This window comes from Lissotriton vulgaris, chromosome 5 (genome assembly GCF_964263255.1).
Source record: "Lissotriton vulgaris chromosome 5, aLisVul1.2, whole genome shotgun sequence".
NCBI lineage: Eukaryota > Metazoa > Chordata > Amphibia > Caudata > Salamandridae > Lissotriton > Lissotriton vulgaris.
Window position 1 is genome coordinate 970740244 of NC_141693.1, and position 22427 is coordinate 970762670.

Below are 22427 nucleotides of genomic sequence, written 5' to 3' on the forward strand. Positions count from 1 at the left end.
CTCTTTGATAGGATGCATAGAGAGATTTTTGTCAGAGATCACGGGGGCCCCCTGTTAAAATTTCTCCACCTATGATGCTGTTAGGGATTGGGGAAGAATGTGCGTCAGGGGAAACCAATGTATAAAGGCCATTACTTCATTTGTATGGCTACGGCGGTGGCACGGATATCAATAGCGTCCTTTTGGCTACAATAAGAGGTTCCTTCTTTCGAAATGTGGCGCGCCAAGCTGTTTAGTATTTTTAATATGGAATATAGTCTATATGCTGTTAAAGGACCTAGGAAAAGAAAATTGGGGCTACGGGTATCAACAGAATCCTAAATTAAATGCCTATCTTAATCTTTCTTTGTTTGAAACCATATCCCTGCAACCTAACAAAATCAATGAATTCCCTCAACCATTTGCTTCCCACATGGCCCTCTCTTATCCTCACACTTAAGTCATTAATGTGCCACAAAGAAACATGAGCCAATCCATCAAATTGTGGCTTTTCAGAGCACCATACTAATCCCATTAAACAATAGATTTAACATTAACTTCGACTCCTGGCTAGCGATCTACCCAATGTAAAGTGCTTCAGTACTTGGTCAAGGGTGGTCAATTCTATATAAATGTGATTTCGGTCTCAATACAATACTGTGAGATGTATGGTTTACTACGGAAGTTAATTTTGACATAAATATAGATAAATATGTTAGCTAAGTAATGTAGCTTAATTTTAAAATTGTGTTAACAACTGGCCTTAATGTAGTAATTTACAATATTTATATAGAGAATATATGCAGATCTGCAAGGTGTGAAATACTATTAATTCACCAGTTTTGAGAATGGATTGATAAGGTGTCACATGCTCTGATGGCTATAAGAGTTATTGCGTTTATGACCGAACAGCTCGCCAGGAGCTACTGCAGGTATGCTACAGTATTTAAGACGAATGAATGCAGAAATTCACACATATTGCTATAAGCATCAGTTGGGAATGAAAAGGGGTACCTACTGCTGTCAGTGCCTTGTAATTTGGAAATCTTAGCATTGAACCGTCTAGTGTTCGTTTAATGGGTTATTTACACAGACAAAGGAATTAAAGGTCAAAGGGTTAAATAAATGAAACAGGGATGCAAGAACTGTGATTGCCTTCCATAGTTTCCCCTCCATGGAATTCCCTAGCCCCCTCAACATATGAGAAAAGGTGCGAGGCTGTGGGTGGGGCAGGTGGGGTCAAAGGGTGCTTGATGTCACTTCTTCTATCCCAGGTATTGTAGTAAACTGATAATCTGGGAAGTACGTCAGAAATCATGACACTGTATTTGGTGAGATTATTAGCCATACTATGGCCACTCAGGAATGTTTGTTTGCTCAACAGTGTTCTACTGAAAATACTAGCAAATTACTGGGGTAAAGTACAATTTTGAGGCTACCTAAGAGTTACAATTTTAAGATGTGGGAAAAGAGCTAAACATTTTTTTTAAAGTTGGTCTACTTTCATTAGTTCAATTCTGGTCCTAGTGCTGGAATAAAAAAGAAAGATAGATTGGTGAATGTTTACTAGATATGCATATAACCTGACAACCCATGGTGCACTGTTTTGTAATTAAAATCATCCTATTGTATATTAATCCAATTTTTTTTTTAGTTTTAAAGGAAGCCAGAGGAACAGACAGTGCTGAAATTGTTCATATTTTGATTATCGTGTTGCTGGTGGCTGGCCTTTTCTGTTCTCTTTTGAGCTCTGGGATTACATGCTACAACAGTGTGAGCAATCCCTACCAAACATTTTTTGGACCAATCGGAGTGTACGCATGGAGTGTCCTAAATGGTAAGTGTGTTTGCCTTCAACATGATAGACATGAGATTAAAGATGCCTAACTATGCAATGCCTGGTTCGATTCACTAAAGCGTTTGTGCATCAAGCTTGATATATTATTATAAGAAATCTGGCATTTTCTGTAGAGAAAGTGTTCTCTGTTAGTCTACTAAAAACAGAAAATCTCAAATTGAGGTGGATATGTCCACTTGCCCCCATGATTTACAATTTTTCTTCAAATCGAGATTCGGGAGTGTACTTTCATCTTTTTTAGGCTGCACACTGTACACAAGATTCAGTGAGACAGCAATAGAAGTACTACGTTTCTATTTGTCACTCCATAAAAAACACTTGTCTACTGTTCTCCTGGTACTTGGACAACAAGTTGCAGAGAAGTGCTTCAGGACTGTGCATTCAAATTTGAAGATAGAAGTGTTTGAGTGACAAAACATTCTTTGTGGGAAGCCTGAGATTAAGTCAAACAATCCACCCATAAGGCTTTTGTTACCCTCTAGGGGGGGGAACGTCGTTTACAACGCGGTGTTTACACCGCACGACCTTTTCCCCGCAGCTGTTACAACGCAAGTCGTTACTACGACTTGCACTGGATGGCGCTGTGGGATAAGGAATGTTTTAATTTTATAGTCCAACACCTTCCCTACTGTTACGGGGACTGGGGTTGGAATATAAAATTAAAAAATTCCGAAATCCGCGCCCTCCAACGCAAGTCGTTGTAACGACTTGCATTGTAAAACCTGCGATGTCAAGTACCGCGATCTAAAAGATCGCGTTGTACTGAAATACATCCCTCTAGGGCTGTGCCTAGATGTTGGTCCTGTGGATGCTGTGCCATATGGCTCAAACTACACGCTGTTGATAAGACCCAAATAAGTTGAAGCTGGTCTAGGTGCTCTTGAGCTCCCATTCAGAAGGGACTTGTCTTGACAGTCCTGGCTGGACTGTTACTATTGAAGCTGACCAAAACTGATTTGCACATTGCTCATTCCACTCTGATTTGACAAATTGGGCAAACAATTTATGTATTGAAGCATGGTCCAGATGAATTACAAATGGCTGAGATTAATTCAGGTAATTCACCCATCACTTCTTTGTTTTCTTAATTTAGATGTTGGTGGAGTGGGAGAACGACCATAAATCAACAGTGCTCCTGTCCTGCCAAACCTAGGGGCATATTTACAATAAAGTGGCGAAGCGTGTCTTTAAGCCAAGATGACTAATGACACGCTTGGTCACTTTAGAAACGCAGGGCTGCAACATATTTACTAGAATATGGTGCAGCCCTGCGTTTCCCTCTGCGCTGGTGCCAACTTTAGCTGCCTAGAACCAACGCAGGCACCCTTGCACCATAGTGCAAGGGTGCCTGTGTTGAGAGGAAGATTGTTTATGTGCAGAAAGGTTTCCCTTCCTGCACATAAACAATCTTTAAATGCTGTTTTGTAAATTCTATATGTGCTGCTTAATGCAGCCCACATAGAAGTTGCAAAACACATTTTTTTAAACATGATTGTTTATGTGGAGGAAGGGGGACCTTCCTGCATATAAACAATCATAGGCAATTTGGTGTTTATATGCGTGCTGCACAAGGCAGGACACATGGAAACAATAAAAACGATGAGTAATAAAGCATTTCTCCTCATTTCACCTATTTAAGATCAGGTTTTCACTGGTCTTAATTTTGACGATGCATCCTATTTACATTGCCCTTGTAAATAGGAGGTAGCGTGAAAATCAATGGGCGTTGGGGTGGAACGCCCATTGCAACACCCATTGCCCTCCCCTTTCACCCTAAGTACAGCGTGAAAGGGTGCATTATTTACAAGGCAGCTCTAAGCCACGTTAAATGGCTTAACGCTGCCTTGTGAATAAATCGAAGCACCTATCACAAGTCACTGAAAGTGAAGTTGTGGAGGTGATAGGGGCTAAATATGCTCCCACTGTTTCTTCTCTCTATTTAGAGTCATGGAAAGCACTGTGTTTACACCAATTGAGCCTCTGTTGGCTTCACCTGTGTAAATCTCTGACCTCGAGGCTCATCCTGCAAAGGGGCACCTGGCCACAGACACAATGGCCCACACAATCAAGGGTTAGTGAATGATTACTGGTTTTGCTTGCTCATGTCCAACACATGGTGGGCATATGCAGGGAAAATGTGGCATGCCCTGGACGTACAGGTAGAAAACTTTATTTTAAAAGTAAATCATTTAATTAATTTAACATTATTTTCTATAGGGTTTTATTTTAAGTCAATATTTAAATACTCTTCTATGGGAGGGTATTGCAATACCAGTGGTTGGCCATGTGTAGTGCTAGCCTTACTACTGTTTTTTAGTAGCAACTTACCGTCAGAATTTGTAACTACTCTAAATTATTAAACTTATCCAAAAGTGTATAACTTACTTGAAAGTGTAACTTCCCGATGTGAATCAGGCTCTATGATTACATTATATTGAGTCGGCAAGCATGTGTCCTATGTTGTATATTCATTTTTTGTCAATTTTAAAACATGGCAAAGCACTTGCACACAAAACAATTAGTTTCATGGCATTCAACAATTTAAATAAACTATAAAGTGAGCCATTCAAGCGCATCAGTTCTTAGAATACAAGAAGGAGGAAAATGCTGAAATATATACTCACTCAATTGGATTGGGTTTGAATGTATACATGTTTGGAATGTGGTTCTTGGCATATATATTTATGACAAACTGTGAAAAGAAATTCCCAAGAAAACAGAACTACAGATTTTAAAGTGATTTGACTTTACATGCCACTGACATGAGCCTCATTTCAAGATCAGGGTTACAGTAGAGGAGAACTTTTGTCAATGATCACACACATGACACAAACAACTGTACATAAATCCGCGCACACACTCACACACGTATACAAATATGCATGAATCAATGTAGATATAGATGCACACTCATGTACACAGATTGTTACGTGCAATCTAAGACCTCTTTGCCACGAATATGATGCCTTCACTTTTTATGTGTGTGCCCGAGTTTATAACTATGAGCTTGAGACAGTATCATTGTGTGTGTTTGGACATTTGTGATGGAGAGGTGTGAAAGTATGTACACAATAAAGACAAAAAGGGTGTGAACAAGCATTTGTGGGCACATGCAAATTTGGCCACCAGGATAAAGGCTTTGACACGTCAATATGGAACCCACTTAGGCAACCTAGGTGAAGACCTTTGAGATCCGAAAAGTTAGCCTCCAGGACACCCTACACTAGGCAAGTGCAAAAGCTAAATGTTCAGCACCTTGTGGTGCGTTGCTCAATTAATCCTGATGCTCCCCTTTAAGAAGACTTTTGAGTTACTATAGCTCTTCTTCCCTTCATCTCCCTTTTCAACTATGTTTTCTTAAGGACATGTATCCATTAGGAAATAGGTGGCTCGCATTCTGGTGAAGAGGGAGAGGGCAGTCTTCTGCCTTGCAAAGCACTCTTTCTGGTCCACTCTGCCAGCTTCCTAACAGCGCGCTGTAACTCTCTGTGTTGCCTTCCCCTAATTCCTCTCACTGTCACAACTCACCTCACCTTCTAACAAATTCACGCTCCGATTCCCTCCTGTACTTTGCTCCGCCAACTGTCACCATTTCCCCTCCTCTTCTCTTCCTTTGTATCAATACATCAAGGTGGAGGGCCGACTACCCACAATGCACTAGTGCTCCAATCAGTGTGGTGCTAAAGTGTTGGGAGACATCCGTCAACCCACAGAGCTCATTCTGATTCCCTCTAACATGTCACCTCCTTCCCTCCACCCTGACCCACTTTTCAATCGTCCCTGGCCCGTGCTCTGTGAAGAGCCCTTATAGGGGCAGAACAACATATAACCAACATAACAACTGCATAGAGAATGACAACGAACTGGAAAAAAGCGGTTCAATTGACTTGAAACACTGAGCTACGTCACTCAAAAATAATATCGTGTCTTTCACTGTCTAGTGATGCACGGTTTGAAGCCACTCCCACCTCAGAGGCCTTTCGTAAATAAATGTGTTTTATGTTCATTTGCACACCATGGATGGTAATGGAGAGTATAGGGTTAACCTGGGCCCCATGTGTTTGTACTGTATCCAAGTTGTGGAATAATTGCACTGAATACCTGTAAAATGTATGCACAATATATTACAGTGATGAGCTTTTTGAATGAGCACTAATGTGTGCCCCATTTTCTAGGTAGCTTCATCCTACTCGCCCTGATCCTGGGCGCGGTCAACACAGAGGTAAACAAATTCCCAGAGCGTTTGATAAAGAAGAACTTTAAAGGCGAAACAACGTTCAGCCAACAGAACAGCTATGGATACTCGTTTTGGCTACTGCTGGTCATTATTCTGTTGAACGGTGCCACCATTGTGATCATATATCTCTATCACCACGCGAGATACAGCGAGAGGCGGGAGCAGCAGAGGCCCATGGAAAACGCGCCCAAAGACATCATCCTATTCTAAATGGAAAATCACGCGCTGTAAGAACTGAAGTTTGAAGGAACTTAGGTTGCCTAATAAATTATTTTCCTTTTATTGGTGTACATTGAAGCCACGTGTGTCGAGAGATAATGGAATGCAGTTCCGCAGTATGACTTCACGTGCATGACTCTGTGGTTTAGAACGTCATCTTTGTGCTGCGTACATCATTAGGGGGCAGATATATCATACTTATACGCAACACATCAAGACAACTTGCTGCGCCATATTTATCAATGCATAGCGCATTCCTTGCGTTGGCGCACAATGTGCTGCCTTGTGCCAACCCAGGCACCCTTGCGCCTGCGTTGTAGCTAGGATTATTTTTGTGCAGAATGCACCGCACTTGGAAAGAAGAAAGAACGAGGAGAAACAAAGATATTTCTCCTCGTTGCAGCTCTGTTGTGAAGGCGTACAGTTCTGAGGTGTTTTCTGGATTACCAGTTTTAGAAAATCAGGGAATGCATCATAATACATGAATGGATCCATGGGAATACCCATGCTCCAACCATGTAACGCCCCAACCATGCAGTATAATGCACGGCAGCGACTTGCGCAGCCTTGCGTTACACCAGATTTACCAAGCCGCCAGGGTGGCCTTGCATGGCTTGGTATATCTGAATCTACATTTTACGTCTCCTTCCATGGTGCTAGGGTGACACAAAACTATCGTAAAACAGGGCCTGTATGTTTTAGGGTGAGCGCTGTCAGCTGTTTGTATACGTACGTGCATAGTGGGGTCAAAGTTCGATTTATGGGAGAAAATGATAACAATATCGAGGAAATGTATACATTACAAGACCAGCACGATTGCATCATTGAGGGGGAAAAAACAGGGTAATTATCTGTCTTCATATGTACAAAGTGGTAATTATTTTTGTTTTAATTGTGGAGTTGCTTAATAAATATCTACATGGGAGGTTCTTATTGGTTGTACAGGCTTTAAATTCATTGCATGGCTCATCTAAGTCTTATAGAGCACATACATTTGTATAGACATACCCAGTGCTTATTTTGTGAAAGAATAAGTGGTGGGGCCCCACGTTTTGCACAGAAGCCAGCAGCTGGTGTTATCAAAGGTCAGGGTGTTGGAAACCAAAGCTGCGTAGCTGCGTAGACTCGATTCCACGTGATATCTCTTGAATCTACCACCATACACTCCCTGCCTAATTTGATCCCTCTTGCAGGTTCCTGCTATCTCCGTTTGTCGCTTTTTATTTTCTATTTATTCCTCCTTTCCCCCTTGCATGTTTTTCTCTTTCTTTCTCTGGGTCAAAGTTTGATGAAGGAAAATAAGAGCTGGTCCTCCAAAATGAGTGCTGATGGTTCCCCACCTGCAACCAATGCCTCAAATTAAACACTGGACATACACCAAGCAAATGATACTGGAGTCTTGCCTTGCTTTTTCTTGAACAAAATGAAATTCTTATTGCAGAATATTGGCAATATGGGTTGGTAAATTAAAATCTATTTTAGCAACCTTATGTGTGTTCTCATGTTATAGCCTGATTTTGGCTGCAATGGCGAACTGAGCAAGGCTTTGCACAGGAGTTGTTCCCACTTTGGTGTCACTAGAATAGACACAGTTTCCAAGGGCCAGATGTGCCAAAATTAGAAATACCGATTTCCTAGTTGCAATTATCTCCAAATCACAATAGGAAAATTGGTATTCCTAATGTTTGAACCTTTTTATTTCCCCAAAAAATGTCTAGTAGGTCGCAAATTGACCTACCTGATGAATATTATTTATTTGCGACCTGTTCAGAATTGTAACCATCTCACTGATGGTGGTTTACTGGGTTCAGAAGACCGCGGTGTCTGTGATTGCTTTCAAATAAACCTTTTTTTAAAAAATGCAGCCCTTAAAGGAAAGGAAACAGGATGCGTTTCAAAAAAGAACATTAATCGTTTAAGTTTCATTATTTTAAGAACAGGTAGTGTTCATTGGCCCATTGGACCACTGCCTGCTCTTAAGAAATATAATTTTTTCATTCTCAAAAAGTGGAAGGTGACTATTTTGTGATGGAATTTGGTCGCAAAACAACAATACATACCTTTTAGTTTGGTATTGGGAAGGTACACCGTAAACACATCCCTTCCAAATACTGATTTGGCATACATTTGCAATCCCAAATAGCGATTTGGTAACATGTTACTGAATCATAATGTCAGATTAAAACATACCAAAACGCCCTTCTGCATTTGCAAAAAGGCCTGATGCTGTGAATCAGGCCATTTGGGAATGCAGATAGGCTTGATATAGCCCTAAATGACTAACACAGCATGATGATGAGTCGCAATATTCTGCACGTCTTTCTGTTTCTGATACTTTTCTATTAGAATCATGACGTCTTGAAGCCTTACAAGGGGCCTCAAAAGATACATCAAAAATATGTATTTCTTTATGTGTAACAACTCAGCTAATATGGTTCATGTTCCTGTGCTGCTGTGACTGGGAAATCAATATTCAGGTATTCTGGACACAGGGAAACTATGTAAATCACTTTCACAGATACAAGCAAAACGGATCACTGACAGAATATCGACGGACCAAATATCAACCTACAAGATTATCGAGTCTAGAATATCGATGGACAGAATATTGACATCCTATCTTTAAAAAGGTAAGTACAAAATTATCGAAACCAAACTATTGGTTTTTAAAATATCGTATAAAATTTCGTTTTTTTAAATGTCTTAAAAATTATATAAAATTAACTAAATACTAACTATAAACAATAAAAACATAGTTAGACTGTTTTAACAATATTAAAAATGATAAGTATTAAATGTAACATGGAAATTAAAAATACTTTAACATTTTTACAATTATTTTATTTAAATATAAAATGTTAGAAACATACTGGAGGGGATTTTAATTTTATACAGGATTTGAAAAAAGACACTTCAAACAAAAATAAGAAACAACTGAAACCAAACACTAAAAGAATTATGGAAGCCTTCAAACTAGAATATCAATTAGTAGATCCCTGACGAAATAGCAACTCAGAGAAAACAAATTTTACTTGCTATTCGCATCGTTTTCGAACTGCATCTCAAATTTATTTTTTCTTATATCAAGATCTCTCCAGGTTTCTAAGATAGATAGTGGGTGTAATCCCTTCTCAGACCAAACAAAAGTGGAGCTTGAAATTGTACTTGGTGGGTAAAACAGAGAGCGGTCCAGGTGGCAGCTGGACCGCACTCTGCTCCAAGATCAGGATTTGGTGGTGGTTTTTAGAGAGTTGATCTCTGAATATTTCAAGATAAATGAAAATACTGCGTAGCCTTTCTCTGTGTGGGGTGGGTTTAAAGCGGCAGCTCGCGGCCACATTATTGCCTAGACAGCCGCCCAGGCAAATGGTAGAAGGCTGAAAATAGTCAAGCTACAAACCGCAATTAAAAAAGAATATGCCCTTCAGCTCCAGCAGTGTCCTAACCAACTAGAACAGGCGAGAGCAGCTCTGAGAGATTTCTTTGTATTGGAGGAAATTTGTAGTTCAAAAATGTACTAACAGAAGGTGTATGAAGATAGCCAGCTAGTGGGGAAACTATTGGCTAATACAACAAGAAAAAGACAGGAGTCTGCAACTATAGTGAAGATACAGGACACCCAGACCGGCCAGGAAGAGGTCAATGGTGATAAGATTTTACAGATTTTTTTAGAACAGTTTCACCGTATTTTTTCCACAGAGTATACAGTGGGCGAAGAACTGATTCAGGATTATTTTTCTAATTTAGATATCGATCAACTTTCAGATACCCGGATCATTCAATTGGGATCTGAAATAAATTCAGTGGAAATATCGACTTCTATTAAAAAAACAGCTGGGGCAAAAGCATGTGGCCAGGATGGTTTCCCTATCGAATTTTATAAAACCTTTTTAAATGAATTGCTGACACCTTTGAAAAAAACTATTTAAATATATTAAGCAAGGAGGTTTGGTTCCCGCAACTTTCAAAGAAGCGATAATTGTGTCATTTGTCAAAAAAGAAAAAAACCCTGAGGATGTAAACTCTTACAGGTCCATCAGTCTTTTAAATTCAGACTGTAAGATTTTATTGAAAGTATGGGCCGAACAATTTTTATTCGCAGCCCAGGAGGTAATTCATGGGGACCAGACAGGTTTTGTTGCGGGAAGATTAATGGAAGCTAATACTGAGTTTTTAATACAGGCCCTGGATTATTTTAACACTAATTTAAACCCCGGCATGTATAGTAATGGTCGATGCTGAAAAAGCATTTGACCTGGTTAATTGGACAACCCTGTTTTATTCCCTTGTTCGATTTGGTTTCCCAGCTCAGGTTACTGATATGTTACGTAATATTTATCAGGGGGCTTTGGCCCCGGTATTAATCAACTCAAAACGAGCAGGATCGATAAAAGTAAACCGGGGGACTAGACAGGGTTGTCCACTTTTGCCGCTGCTTTTTACTTTTTTTATGGAAACGTTAGTAATTAAAATTAGAAATAATTCTGCTATCCAATCCCCTATTCCCCGAATGGCAAAGTTGAAACTTTTTGCGTATGACATTATTTTATATTTGATGCCCAATAAAGAAAATATTGAAAGTGTATTGAGGGAATTTAGAGACTTTGAACAGATTGGGGGCTATAAAATAAATTTAAATAAAACGGAGGTCCTTGCCCTCAACACTGATTTAAATCTTTTTCCATCTTGTTTGAGGGTTCAAGCCGCAAATCAAGACCCAGTTAGATATCTTGGGATTTTTGTAACTAGCCAATAGCATCAGTTATATCATTTAAATTATATAAGAATGAAAAATAAAATCAATAAACTTTTAGATCAGTGGATTTTTACTCCCTCTTTCATTAGTGGGCAGGGTTTCATTAATTAAAATGTCGAGATTACCGCTGCTTATACTTTTATTCAGCAATGTTACAATAAAAAGTAATTTGTCCTTTTTTAAAGAAATGGAAACGATGCTTAGAGGATTTGTCTGTGGGAAAAAAGTATCAAGGGACAAGCTGTCGGTAGTGCAGTTACCCACTGCCCAGGGAGGTCTCGCTTTACCTCATTTAAAAATGTATTATGAGGCTGCCTTTTTAGATATAGTGGCGGTTTGATAGGATCCAAATGTATTCGTGATAGCTTCTTTTTTGATGAAATGTTACAAGAAATTGGCTCTCAAACCCAAGTGTTTTTAAAAATCTCCAAACTTCCAAAAAAACTAGATATAAGACCTTAAGGGAATATTCTTTTAGACTTCAGTCCTTTATTAAAAAGGTTGGCTCCTCAGGCGTACAATATTTAAGTTTGAGGGAGTGTACCAGCCTTGGGCTTCAATTAAAGACAAGCCATTTTATAAATTGGGAAAATTGTGGGCTACAGGAGCTCAGGCATCTTGTTATTCAAAATAGGGTGATTGCTTGGCAAGAAGTAATGGTTAGGGCTAATAACCTGAGGAGACCCATCTTTTTTGAATATTTGCAAATTGTTCACTTCTTAAAAAATGTCAATGGCCTTTTTTAGTCTCCAAACGAATTGGTGGCAGCCCTTTACGGGGTCAAAATTAATGGCATAGGAAACTGATATAGGCTGCTACATCACCAGGGACAAACATCATTAGTAGAAAGTCATCTGGGTAAAATAGGACATGTAACACAATGCGTTTTTTCATGTCTGGACTAGGAGACCATTTGCCATCTAGGTAACAAATCCCTGCATGCGGCCAATTTTAAAACAATTGCATTTTTATCACCCTGGCTTGCCTATCTGACTCCGGAGGCCCTGGGGAAAAGATATCTAGAGGTTGAAAACAAGTGTTTTAGATGCCAATCCAATTGCCAGGGTGGGTGGCACCACACTTTTTTTACTTGTCCACAGCTAGAGCCCTTTTGGGAGGCAATTTTCACGGACATAGAGCTGGCAATCGGGAAGAGAATTCAGCCTGAGGCTGAGACGCCTATTTTCTATATGCAAAGATAGAACGAAGTTAACCAAGGCCGAAGATTTTTTTTTGTTCATCTCTTGTACGGTAGCCCGCTCCTTAATCCTTCAGAATTGGAAATCTAGTGATGTTCCCTCCCAATTGAAGTGGTTTAATAAAATGAAAGGGACTCGTAATTTTGAAAAAGCATATGCAAGTCGGGTGGGAGCCATCAGAAAATTTGAAAAAAATTTAAAGTATTTTGGAAATTTAGCAGAGCTGAGGGGGGTGATTAACACTTGATATTGATATTGATGATGAAAATGTAGCATACTTTGCAATTAAGACCACTTGCACTTTTTCTTGATGATTGCACTTTAGAAGCACTAGCACTTTTTGTGGCCATTGCACTTTGTGATGTTTGCACTTTTTGAAGTTGCACTTTATCACAAGTTTTTGCACATTGTCACTGTTTAAATTATTGATGATGACATTGGCTGCCACTGTTTTTATATCTTTTTTAATCTTGGTATGGAAGAAAGAAGCTATTTAATGTTTTAAAAGGTTTCAATAATCATGTCCTTGATTTCGATCGCAAAATGTATATCATGTACCTAATGCTCTGCTCAATAAAAATGATTATAAAAAAAGAGATTTAAACATCAATATTTTGATATATCGATATTTAAAACTTGATATTATGACTGCATACCAAGCAAAACAATGTCTGTTGCCTGGTGAATCGCAAACTATTGATTTATTCATAGCCACAATGTTCTGAATGGAATTTAACCCAAGGGTGTCAGAGCGGTGTGCACATGACATTTTAAATAAGACAGTATACACAAATGTAACATACTCTGAGATCATGCCTGGAGAGGAGCTAATGCACACAACAGATACAGAAATAATTAGGGAAAAGTATACCAAGGATTGAGTAGGACAGCCATATGGGAAGTGTACCTCAAAAATATTGGTAAGAACCCTGCAGAATGACAGCCAGGGTAGAGAAAGTCTAAATTTTTTGGTACAGCATTTATGAGTTTTTATACAAATTTAGTGAATGCTTGCATTATAATTTTTTATTAGTTTACATTTAGTATTTTGTGGAACAAAAGGTATTTGCTTCGTGCAGATTATGAATCCGTTGAGATTGTGAGCTTCTTATGGAGGAAGATAGGCTAGTGTACTGAAAGTAAGCAATGCAAACGAACATTAGATTTTGGTTGACACCTGTAGCCAATGTAGAGGGTTTAGAATTAGGATCTGTTCGACCTTGCCTTCTATGCATTGTCATCCCCCAAACATTTTGTTTTAGGTCTCCTGTTTTCTGAACCTGTTTTTCTTGGCTTTCAAGGCTCTGTGCTCTTTACCACTGCTACCCAGTGCTAAAGTGTTTGTTCTCTCTCCTTTAACAATGGTAACATTGACTTAAACCCATTTGGCACATTTATTTGCATGTAGGTCCCCAGTAAAGTGGTACTACATGTATCCAGGGCCTAAGCTATTAGAGGGCCTGCGGCACTCATTGAGCCATGCACTTAAGTAGCCTTTTTAATATGTCTCAGGCATGCCATTGTACCCTCTGTGTGCAGTATGCTCTGCTATTTGACCTGGCAAAATAAACCTTTTGCCAGGCCTAAACCTTCCTTTTTAATACATATAGGTCACCCCTAGGGGAAGGTACTAAACATCCCATAAGGGAGGGTGCAGTGCATTTAAAATTGAAACATGTACTTTTAAGGTTAACAAGCCCAGACAGTGAAACATTCTTAAATACATTTTTCTCTCTTGAAAGGCATGCCTTTCAAATTGGATAACATTGGGTTAATCTAATACATTTAATAAGTGAGAACTTTTAATTGGGAGCAGGTAGTAATATTGAATTTGGTATCTAAAGAATTGTAGTTTAAAACTCTCTGTAATGATAAAGTTAGAGTTTAAGTTACAATTCTGAAAATGCCAGTTTTATAAAGTTGGCATTTTCTTGCCCTAACCATTTGGTGACTGCAGCCTGTATCCTCAGTAACATGCCCATATGCAGCTTGCAGTTGATCTTTGTGCTTTGCTCCTAGACAGTGAGACAAAGGTGGAATAGGTGTTGGCAGAATGGGCCATCTCTGAGTTGATAATGAGGAGGAGATGTCACCTCCTACACTTGCACATCACAAAGCCTCTGCCTTGGGCACACTCACAAAGGGTTTGACGTTTGTGCCCCCAATTAACTTACGGGCCAAGGCAGAGAGGCAGGACATTCCAGACACACCTGGTGTGGAAACATCCAGAATCTTCTTCTACTTCAAAGTGGCCACCAGGTATAAATAATGGAGCCTCAGAACCAACTCTTGAGTACACCCCTGGACCTGTGGAAGCTCAGAAGGACACCTATGCTGCTCTACAAGAAGGAATGCTGCACTGCTGCTTGAGTGAGGACTGGACCTGCATCTTGAACCCAGGATCACCAGAGTGATTCCAAGGGCTAGTTGGCTTGCCTCTTGATCAGAGCCTCAGTGACAGAAAAGACTCAAACCTTCTTGAACCCAGCATCTGGACTTTGACTGCATTTAGTCTTCCCCCAAGTGATGCCTCCCCAGTCCTGGCTGCTTGAAACTGAGCCTGAAGGTATTTTGCTAGCCTAGCTGTGTTCTCTTGGCCAGAACTGACGCAGTGTGATGCATCAGCTTGCAGTCCCGAATTGCAACCTCTGCAGCGAGAACCATCCCTGATGGAGGACTCCGCAGTTCCTCGGAACTGCCGCTTAACAACAAATCCTTGTTGCAGGACCACGCATCGCAGCCTTGCAGTTCCTATGAACCACTGCTGCATGATGCCTCCTTGATGCGGAACCCTGTGGCCGCCACTGCATGCCACATCCTGGATGCGGTACCTTAAAACACTCCGCAACCCCAATTTAGGGTACTTTGTTAGTGGGTCTAATCTGGTCCGAGTATCCGGCCAGTGCTCCAGCGCGATCAGCCTGAACTTGTGATTTTGTTCTGGTTCAGCATGACAAGATAACCATAGTTCTCACTCTTTGCTTCTAAGCACTATTTTCACCTAAATCTTTAAAATTGAACATCTCCGTTCTGCCTGTTGGGTTTTTGTCATTTTGGTCTCAAATAATTTTTTTAATATTACTTTACTTTTCTAAATTGGTGTGCGTTTTTTCCTGTGTTGTGTTTTCACTTTAATACTGTTTAAGTGCTGTATAAATGCTTTACATATTGCCTCTAAGTTAAACCTGACTGGTTTGTGCCAATCTACCAGAGGGTTAGGCAAAGGCTAGTTTGTGTTTGCTTGTGTTTCACCCTGACAAGAAGTGTGGTTGCTGCTTGAGGAGGGTTTCACCCCCCTCAACCTGTAATCATATTTCCAAGAGGAACAAATAATTTTGACCCTAAAATTTGCTTTGTAGCTGTACTCTGGTCTCCTTCAACAGTATCCAGGCACACTTTTGGGAGGCCTTCTAGGAGGCTCTCCCCTCTGTCTGTTTAACCCAGGATAATAGATTGACCAACCTGATGAAGTTAGAGCTGGGAATTATTGGCTTGATTTTTTGGAGCAATTGGATTTGACAGGAAGCTATCTTTATGATTCTGGCTATATGAATCTGCATACTGAAATTGACATTCATTGTGAGCCCTGTTGATATGGCTGATGTCACTCTAGATTGTGAGATGCCCAGTGCTTTGCAATCATCCAGTCATCCAAGCAAAATGGAACATCTGATTTTAATTTGACTACAGAGGCAGGAAGTCAGTTGTGGTGGAGTTTAGCTTCATGGGTGCGGCCTTACACTGAGTTTTAGAGATTTAAGAGGAACTATATTGCTTTCGGATAACCTTGAATTATAGTTGTTGCATGCTTTGTTTTAATAGTCGCTCAATGATCTCCTGAGACCAAACTACTGTGTCACACACTTAAGGCTCTGCATGGCACTGGCCCTGCTAACTGAGCAGAAGAATTTGCATCATTAAACCTACCATACTCTGCTCCACCTTTTTACAATCTATTTTGGTTCCCCAAACACAAGATCCTGGTGTTGTGCCTTTTCCTTCCAGGGGCCTCACAATTGGAAAACCCTACTGGCCTCTCTTTGTCTGACTGAAAACTTCATCGGCTTTAAGAAACAGTTGAAAACATGGGCATTGTAACATTACCTCACTTTCTCCCATGTTGATGTTTCTTCAACCAGGGGTGGCCTTAGGCATGTGCAAGCTGTGCACCTACACAGGGCCACCAAACCCCAGGGGCCACCACGCCAATATATATCCTTAATATAATAATCCTCTGAGGATGGATACATATTTGCGTGGCGGCCCCTGGCAGGGATTTGGCAGCCTCCGGCTCTGTTCCACTTACAAACACCCTGACCCCCCCTCTTCACTGGCCTCTGCGCCTGCGTTCCTCCTGGTTCATGATTGGTTTCTTTTTTTCCCTACCCACTGTTGGCCCGCTGGTATCTTCCTGAGCTCCAGGGGGCTCCGCCTCACCCGGACCGCCTCTTCAGGGGCCCCCTACCTACGCTCCCTGCCCAGGGCCGCCATGAGCCTAAAGCCGCCCCTGCTTCAACGGTTCGAGTTCCCGGCATAATCCAGTAATATGCTTTATAGAGCTAGGATACCCCTCTTTGGGATGAGTAGGTGGTCATACAAATCCAAATAACATAACAGGACAGAGAGTGGATAGGAAGAAGCAAGGCAGGCACTGCCACCGACAGCTGAATCACAAATGGCATATAAAAAAGTGGAAAGAAAAATCGTTCCCTGACATCAGCAGTGGAAAGATACTCTAAATCAATCAAAAGCCATGGTGAAATGTACACACTCCAGGGGTGGGAGAAACACAAGTATAAGGATGAAAGTCATTGCTTTTGGAGCACGGAATTCCAATAATAAGCAAGGAGCAGCAGACCAAAGCCCACTCTAAGTGTATCTTAAGGGATGGTTCATAATGCCCTCTGAGAAAGACAGCTTAAGCTGTTTGTAGAGCGACTGCAAAAAACAGTGATGTGGCAGTCAGTAAAAAGAGTCAGTAATTGTTGAATAATTACAGCACAATGGGGAGCAAATGGGCCATCCTGAGAAAGAAGGGTTGGAGTCAATTAAGGTAGCAGACAAGTTAGCAAAATAGTTGTAAAAAAAGGTCAGAAAGTGCTTAGTGGAGTATGTTGTAATTAAATATACGCACATAATATATTATCCTTACACCAGTTTGATGTCTGCAAATTCGCACAGCTCAGTTTTTCACCAGCACCAACGTCTCATTTTAAGCTAGCCAGGCGAGGGAGCAGACTGAAAATGCCTTAAATTCGTTTTGCTGTTACCTTTTTTCCGGAGCTGGACTGGCATTACATTAGTAGGGCACCCTGCCCACTGCCTTCAAAAGAAAGAACCAGGCCCCAGCAAGATTTGGAATCCATCGCTGTACGTTATCACCAAACCTCCTTTCTTCCGTTTAGCAGCGTGATGGCTCACTCAGGACAGTGTGCTTTATTAGAATGATGAAAAAGCAAACATTTATCGAACGGGTGATGCGTGCCAGCTGCTGTGCATCAGTAGCCCACACCCACGCTACCCACAGCGGCCATTGGAAAGAAATGGGGAAGAAATGCAAATCTGACTTTTAAAACTGGCGAAACACTTCCTGGCACGCCATTCCTCTCCTGAAAGGTTAAATCCTAAATATTGAAAGTATGTATTAAAATTAGACAAAAAATTAAACCTATGTGAATAGAAAGTTGCACCTGCATTGTTCCATAACTTGCGAAATGGCTTCAAGCTGCAGCTTCCTTAACTTGCAGTGATTGACGTAAGTGGCCGGAACAGCCGCCCTTTGCACCGACATGCACTATTTCACGGACATCATTTGCTTCTGACCTTTGCTGCTGATGTAAGTCGCGAGTAATAGATATTTAAAGCAGTCATATAAGAAGACGTCAGCCCAGGCTGTCACTTATTAACGGAATTCAATGATAGAAGTGCTGAACTAAGCTGCTTTACCAAGGGAACAAAGGAAAGAGCAGAGCACAGGTTCGTCGTGTTAAGGGAGGATTTCCTCTGTACCGGGGGTTGCCCCATCATTGCAACAGTAGAAAAGCCTCTTTCGGTTGCTGGTGGATGCGGATTATTCTTTGGAAAGAGCTTAAAACGAATAGCCTAACAGCATCCTGTTCTACAAAGCAGTTTATAATTCGCGAATTAAATATATTTTACGAAGGTTTAAAAACCTGGGGTGCTATATAATAATACCAGCATGTGCAGTAACAAAAATTGTCATTTTTATTGTATGCTCAAAAACCTGTGTTGGTTTATAGAACATCACACATAGAGACACATAGTCTCATATTGACTGACATTCTTGGTCTGACTCTTTCTAGAGGATTCGAGACTTACAACACGGCACTGCTGTGCTTAAAATAGAGATATCAGTGCTAATCCGATAAACATTAAATAAACAGAGCTGAAATCCTACAGAAAAGAAAAAATACAGTTGTCGTGCAATTGAAGGAGTGCCCAATAAGGAGAGACACGTGGAACAAATTCAAGATGGAAATAAGATATAATGTGTACAGAAGAAGGAAGCAATCAACATCACACTAATTTATGTAAGGCAGACTTTTGAAACAATTTCAAATTATGGAATTGTCCACTAATGAAACACGTTGACAAACTTAATATGAAGCACTGCACACTTCTATCGATAGTTGAATGATTTCCGAGTTAACGCAGTGAATTTCAGGTGCCTCATGGCTGCATCTGAAAGGGTGTCCAGAGTTCTGTCTTAATTTGTCATCTGTACAAATGCTGTTGCAGCTGGTTCAGGAAGTGGAATTTCTATGCCCTATTGTATATCACCTTTACAACCATAACCCTCAGTCCTCTTTCGACTGTTAATCCCAGCGTCTTGTGTTTATGGCGCTCTCAGCAATATAAATCAACAACAGCAGAACATGATGTTTGTCCCGCCCATTTACAATTACTGATTGTGCATGGATTAAGTGTCATGGAATATACTGTTGTAAAGAATGGTCATTGCACGAGAAGCTAAGGATAATTCTCAGTGCACGTGATGGACCCTGTATTTAAACCTGACTTTTTCTGGTAGCCAGTATCACACCTCAGTCGCATTATTAGTGCTTTCAGAAGCCCTCCAATATATGGACAATAGTGGTCCGAGCAGGGGGGTGCTGCCTGTTCCTTCAGCGGCTATCTGCAGTGGGCGCAACGACCAAAAGTATGCACACATTAACAGAAAGATACCATTACTTGTGGATTTCAAAAAAATTGGCGGCCACAAAGGGTCTCCACATTCCAGTGCTTTAAAACATATTGTAAGCTCTCCTGTGGTCATGTATTCAGTGACCCAGGAGACCAACTGCACCTTTTATTTAAATGTTCCTAGCGTTGCTGCTGTACTACCTACAGCCTTGCACAACATTTGCATTTTTTTTCTAGTGCCCCTGCCCCTTCTAAGGGCTCCAGGAGGATAAAAGTATTCAAATATATAGCCCTCGCTGGGCATATTGGTGCACTTGTTGGTGGCAACAGTGAATGTGAAATGAGTGGCGTCTGGGCTCATCCTCTTGCTTTTTTATTTGAACAAGAAATATTTATATTTGGGTGATCTATCAGAACCAGGGCATCAAACAACTTGAAATGTTTGGGGCTGCATGGAGAGGCCCATGACCCCCGCGACACCGCCAGCTCCCTGCCAGCACCAATCCTTTAGTAGAGACGTGAGCGGTCAATTCTCACCCTGCACATTCACAATATTGCTTGCCCCGGGAGCTGTAAGGGAAGGCCATGGCCTCCGCGGCCCCACTTGCTCCCCATCCAGAACCCACCCTGTGTGACGGTGGGAGTCGCCTTCACTAGTTTACTCCCGCCCAGCTGAGAGCAGCTTTTCTTTAGCTTCTGTCAGGCAGAAGCAATCTGGGGGCATATTATCAAGCCTGTGCGCTAAAATTATCGCCGCTTTATCGGCCGAAAACGGCCGATAAAGCGGCGATAATGGGCTTGATAATATGCTCTGTGGAATTCCAATCGAAGCACATGTTAGATGTGAAGACATCTAACATGGGCTTCGATTGGAATTCCACAGAGCATATTATCAAGCCCATTATCGCCGCTTTATCGGCCGTTTTCGGCCGATAAAGCGGCGATAATTTTAGCGCACAGGCTTGATAATATGCCCCCTAGTGCTTTGCTCCCACACATCAAGGAGGTGCTTTATTTTCTGCTCTCACCAGGCGGGAGAAACCTACAGTGTGCTGGAGGAGAGAGTCCCCGGGACACTATAAAGCATCAGGCTAAGTGGATGGTTATGTTTTAGCTGACATTTTCATCTCACTATAACGTCCCTTTAACCTTTGTCTTTTTCACAGAATTTCAAGGTTCTTTTTCATTGCAAAGCTAAATATTCTTACCACATCTAACTATAACGTCAGTTTAACCCTATGTTTTCCAGTGAGTTTCTAGTTTTTTTTAATGTAAGCTATATTTCTTAACCATACAGAATGACAAGTTCATGCAAGCCAGGCCCTGCTCCCAACACGCTAGGGGCAGCCAATCCCCAACAGGCAACCAACCCAACATCTGCAGGGCTTTGCAGCAACCGTAAGCCATGCACAGCCGTGTGTGGCATGTGGGTGGCTTCAAGGCCTGGGTCCGCCCTTGCCCGTGAGGTCACCTGGATCCCTACGGGCACACAGGACTGACATGTGATGTTACACTATAAAGGGTAGTTTTAAATAGTATAAAAAACCACCACAAATTGAAATTTTTTAGAGAATTGTTTTTGAAAACACATGAAATTACAAAAAGGAGTCCCGAACTGGAGACGTTACTCCTAAGGGAAATAACGTGTGTTTCTACACAATATAAAGGGTATCAGTTTAAGTAAGTTAGACCTACTGATTTTGTCAAAGAGCCAGAACATCAACATTTAAAAAGTGGCCTGATTGGCTACATCGAGGGTCAGTATATTAACAAATAAAGAAGACCTATTATCTATGTAAAGAAAAGTCTTCATTAATTATAATCAAATGTACATTATATAAAGTCCTACATTGCAATGTTTAATAAAAGTGATTGTTGTGTTTTTAAAAATAAATAAAGTCTTATTAAAAAAATAAACACCAACCAGTCTTTGAGTCTTTACGTTTTGACATTTTTCAGACCACAAATTTGAACCATATATCCAACCACAAGTGGTCCCTGCGCACCAGCTGATGAGAATACAGCTCCAGCTTGTAGTGCTTGAAAAAACACAAGGCAAGCTATCCTGAGATCATAAATTTAATGAACCAAGAAACATACTGTGCTTCTTTAATGTTGCTGGGGGCTGCTGCATTCAATGCACTCCCCACAACATTAGAAACATGCTCAGTGGTGCCCCTGCACCTTCTAGGGGCACCACCAAGCTCTAAAATATATAATTATTAAGCCCTTGCAGGGCAAGATGGGATGCTCCTTGCAAGAAGCATTGATTAATTAATGTGCCACTTCTGCTGCTAATTTATAATTTCTTTTATTTTCGTTTTTTTTAATTTGTAAACTTATGTGGTTGTCCTGGTGCCCATCTTAAATAGTAATAAAGTGAGAACAAATTCCCAAACCAATCCAGACAAATCGAGCACATTTTGATATACAAAATCATACCAAAGTGACAAAAATCCGATAAGTTAAACCGGAGTTATGATTTTTTTTTGGTTTATAGTTCAAAATAGTGCCAAAAAACATTAAGCTTTAACCATGGTCAGGTGGATGCACTTGACTGGGACAAAGTCAAATGTTAAGCTGACTGCAATGGAGCACTGCACAGATACAGGGATCAGATTCATGCTGGGAAAAAGTTTTACCTTTGGACTTAGTTTCTGGGTTGGAAATCAAAACTCCTCGACAGGGCAAGGCAGCAGGGTATGTCCATGTAGTCCGACAGCTGCTGGTTGAGGTCTTGGTGAAGTTGTTGACTTTTAGTGGGAAAACTCCAAGCAGGATAATTTAAATGCCCACATTAACATTCAACATTAGAGTTTGAATTTCACAAGACAGACTGTATGCTGTACCATCCCTGCAGCTGTTTATTGAGGGGTTTGACCCCGGAATCACAAGCGGTGAGGTATGTAGACATCCCACTGAGGAAAATGTACTGAGCCCAAGGCTAGACTAAACACTGAGAAGCATTTATTGTAAAATCGAGATTTGGAAGTCGAGCAGAAAAAGTAAATTAAA

General features: G+C 40.8%; 1 protein-coding gene across 1 annotated transcript in view; it reads left to right on the top strand.

Moving 5' to 3' along the window:
- CLRN3 (clarin 3) overlaps window positions 1-7226 on the top strand; it is a 53895-nt gene extending 46669 nt beyond the window's left edge. Inside the window, exons 2-3 of the mRNA XM_086922568.1 lie at window positions 1634-1816; window positions 6013-7226. Of these exons, the coding sequence (XP_086778694.1) occupies window positions 1634-1816; window positions 6013-6284 (455 nt within the window). The 3' untranslated portion in view covers window positions 6285-7226. The remainder of the gene's footprint in view (window positions 1-1633; window positions 1817-6012) is intronic.
- Window positions 7227-22427: the final 15201 nt, after the last annotated feature.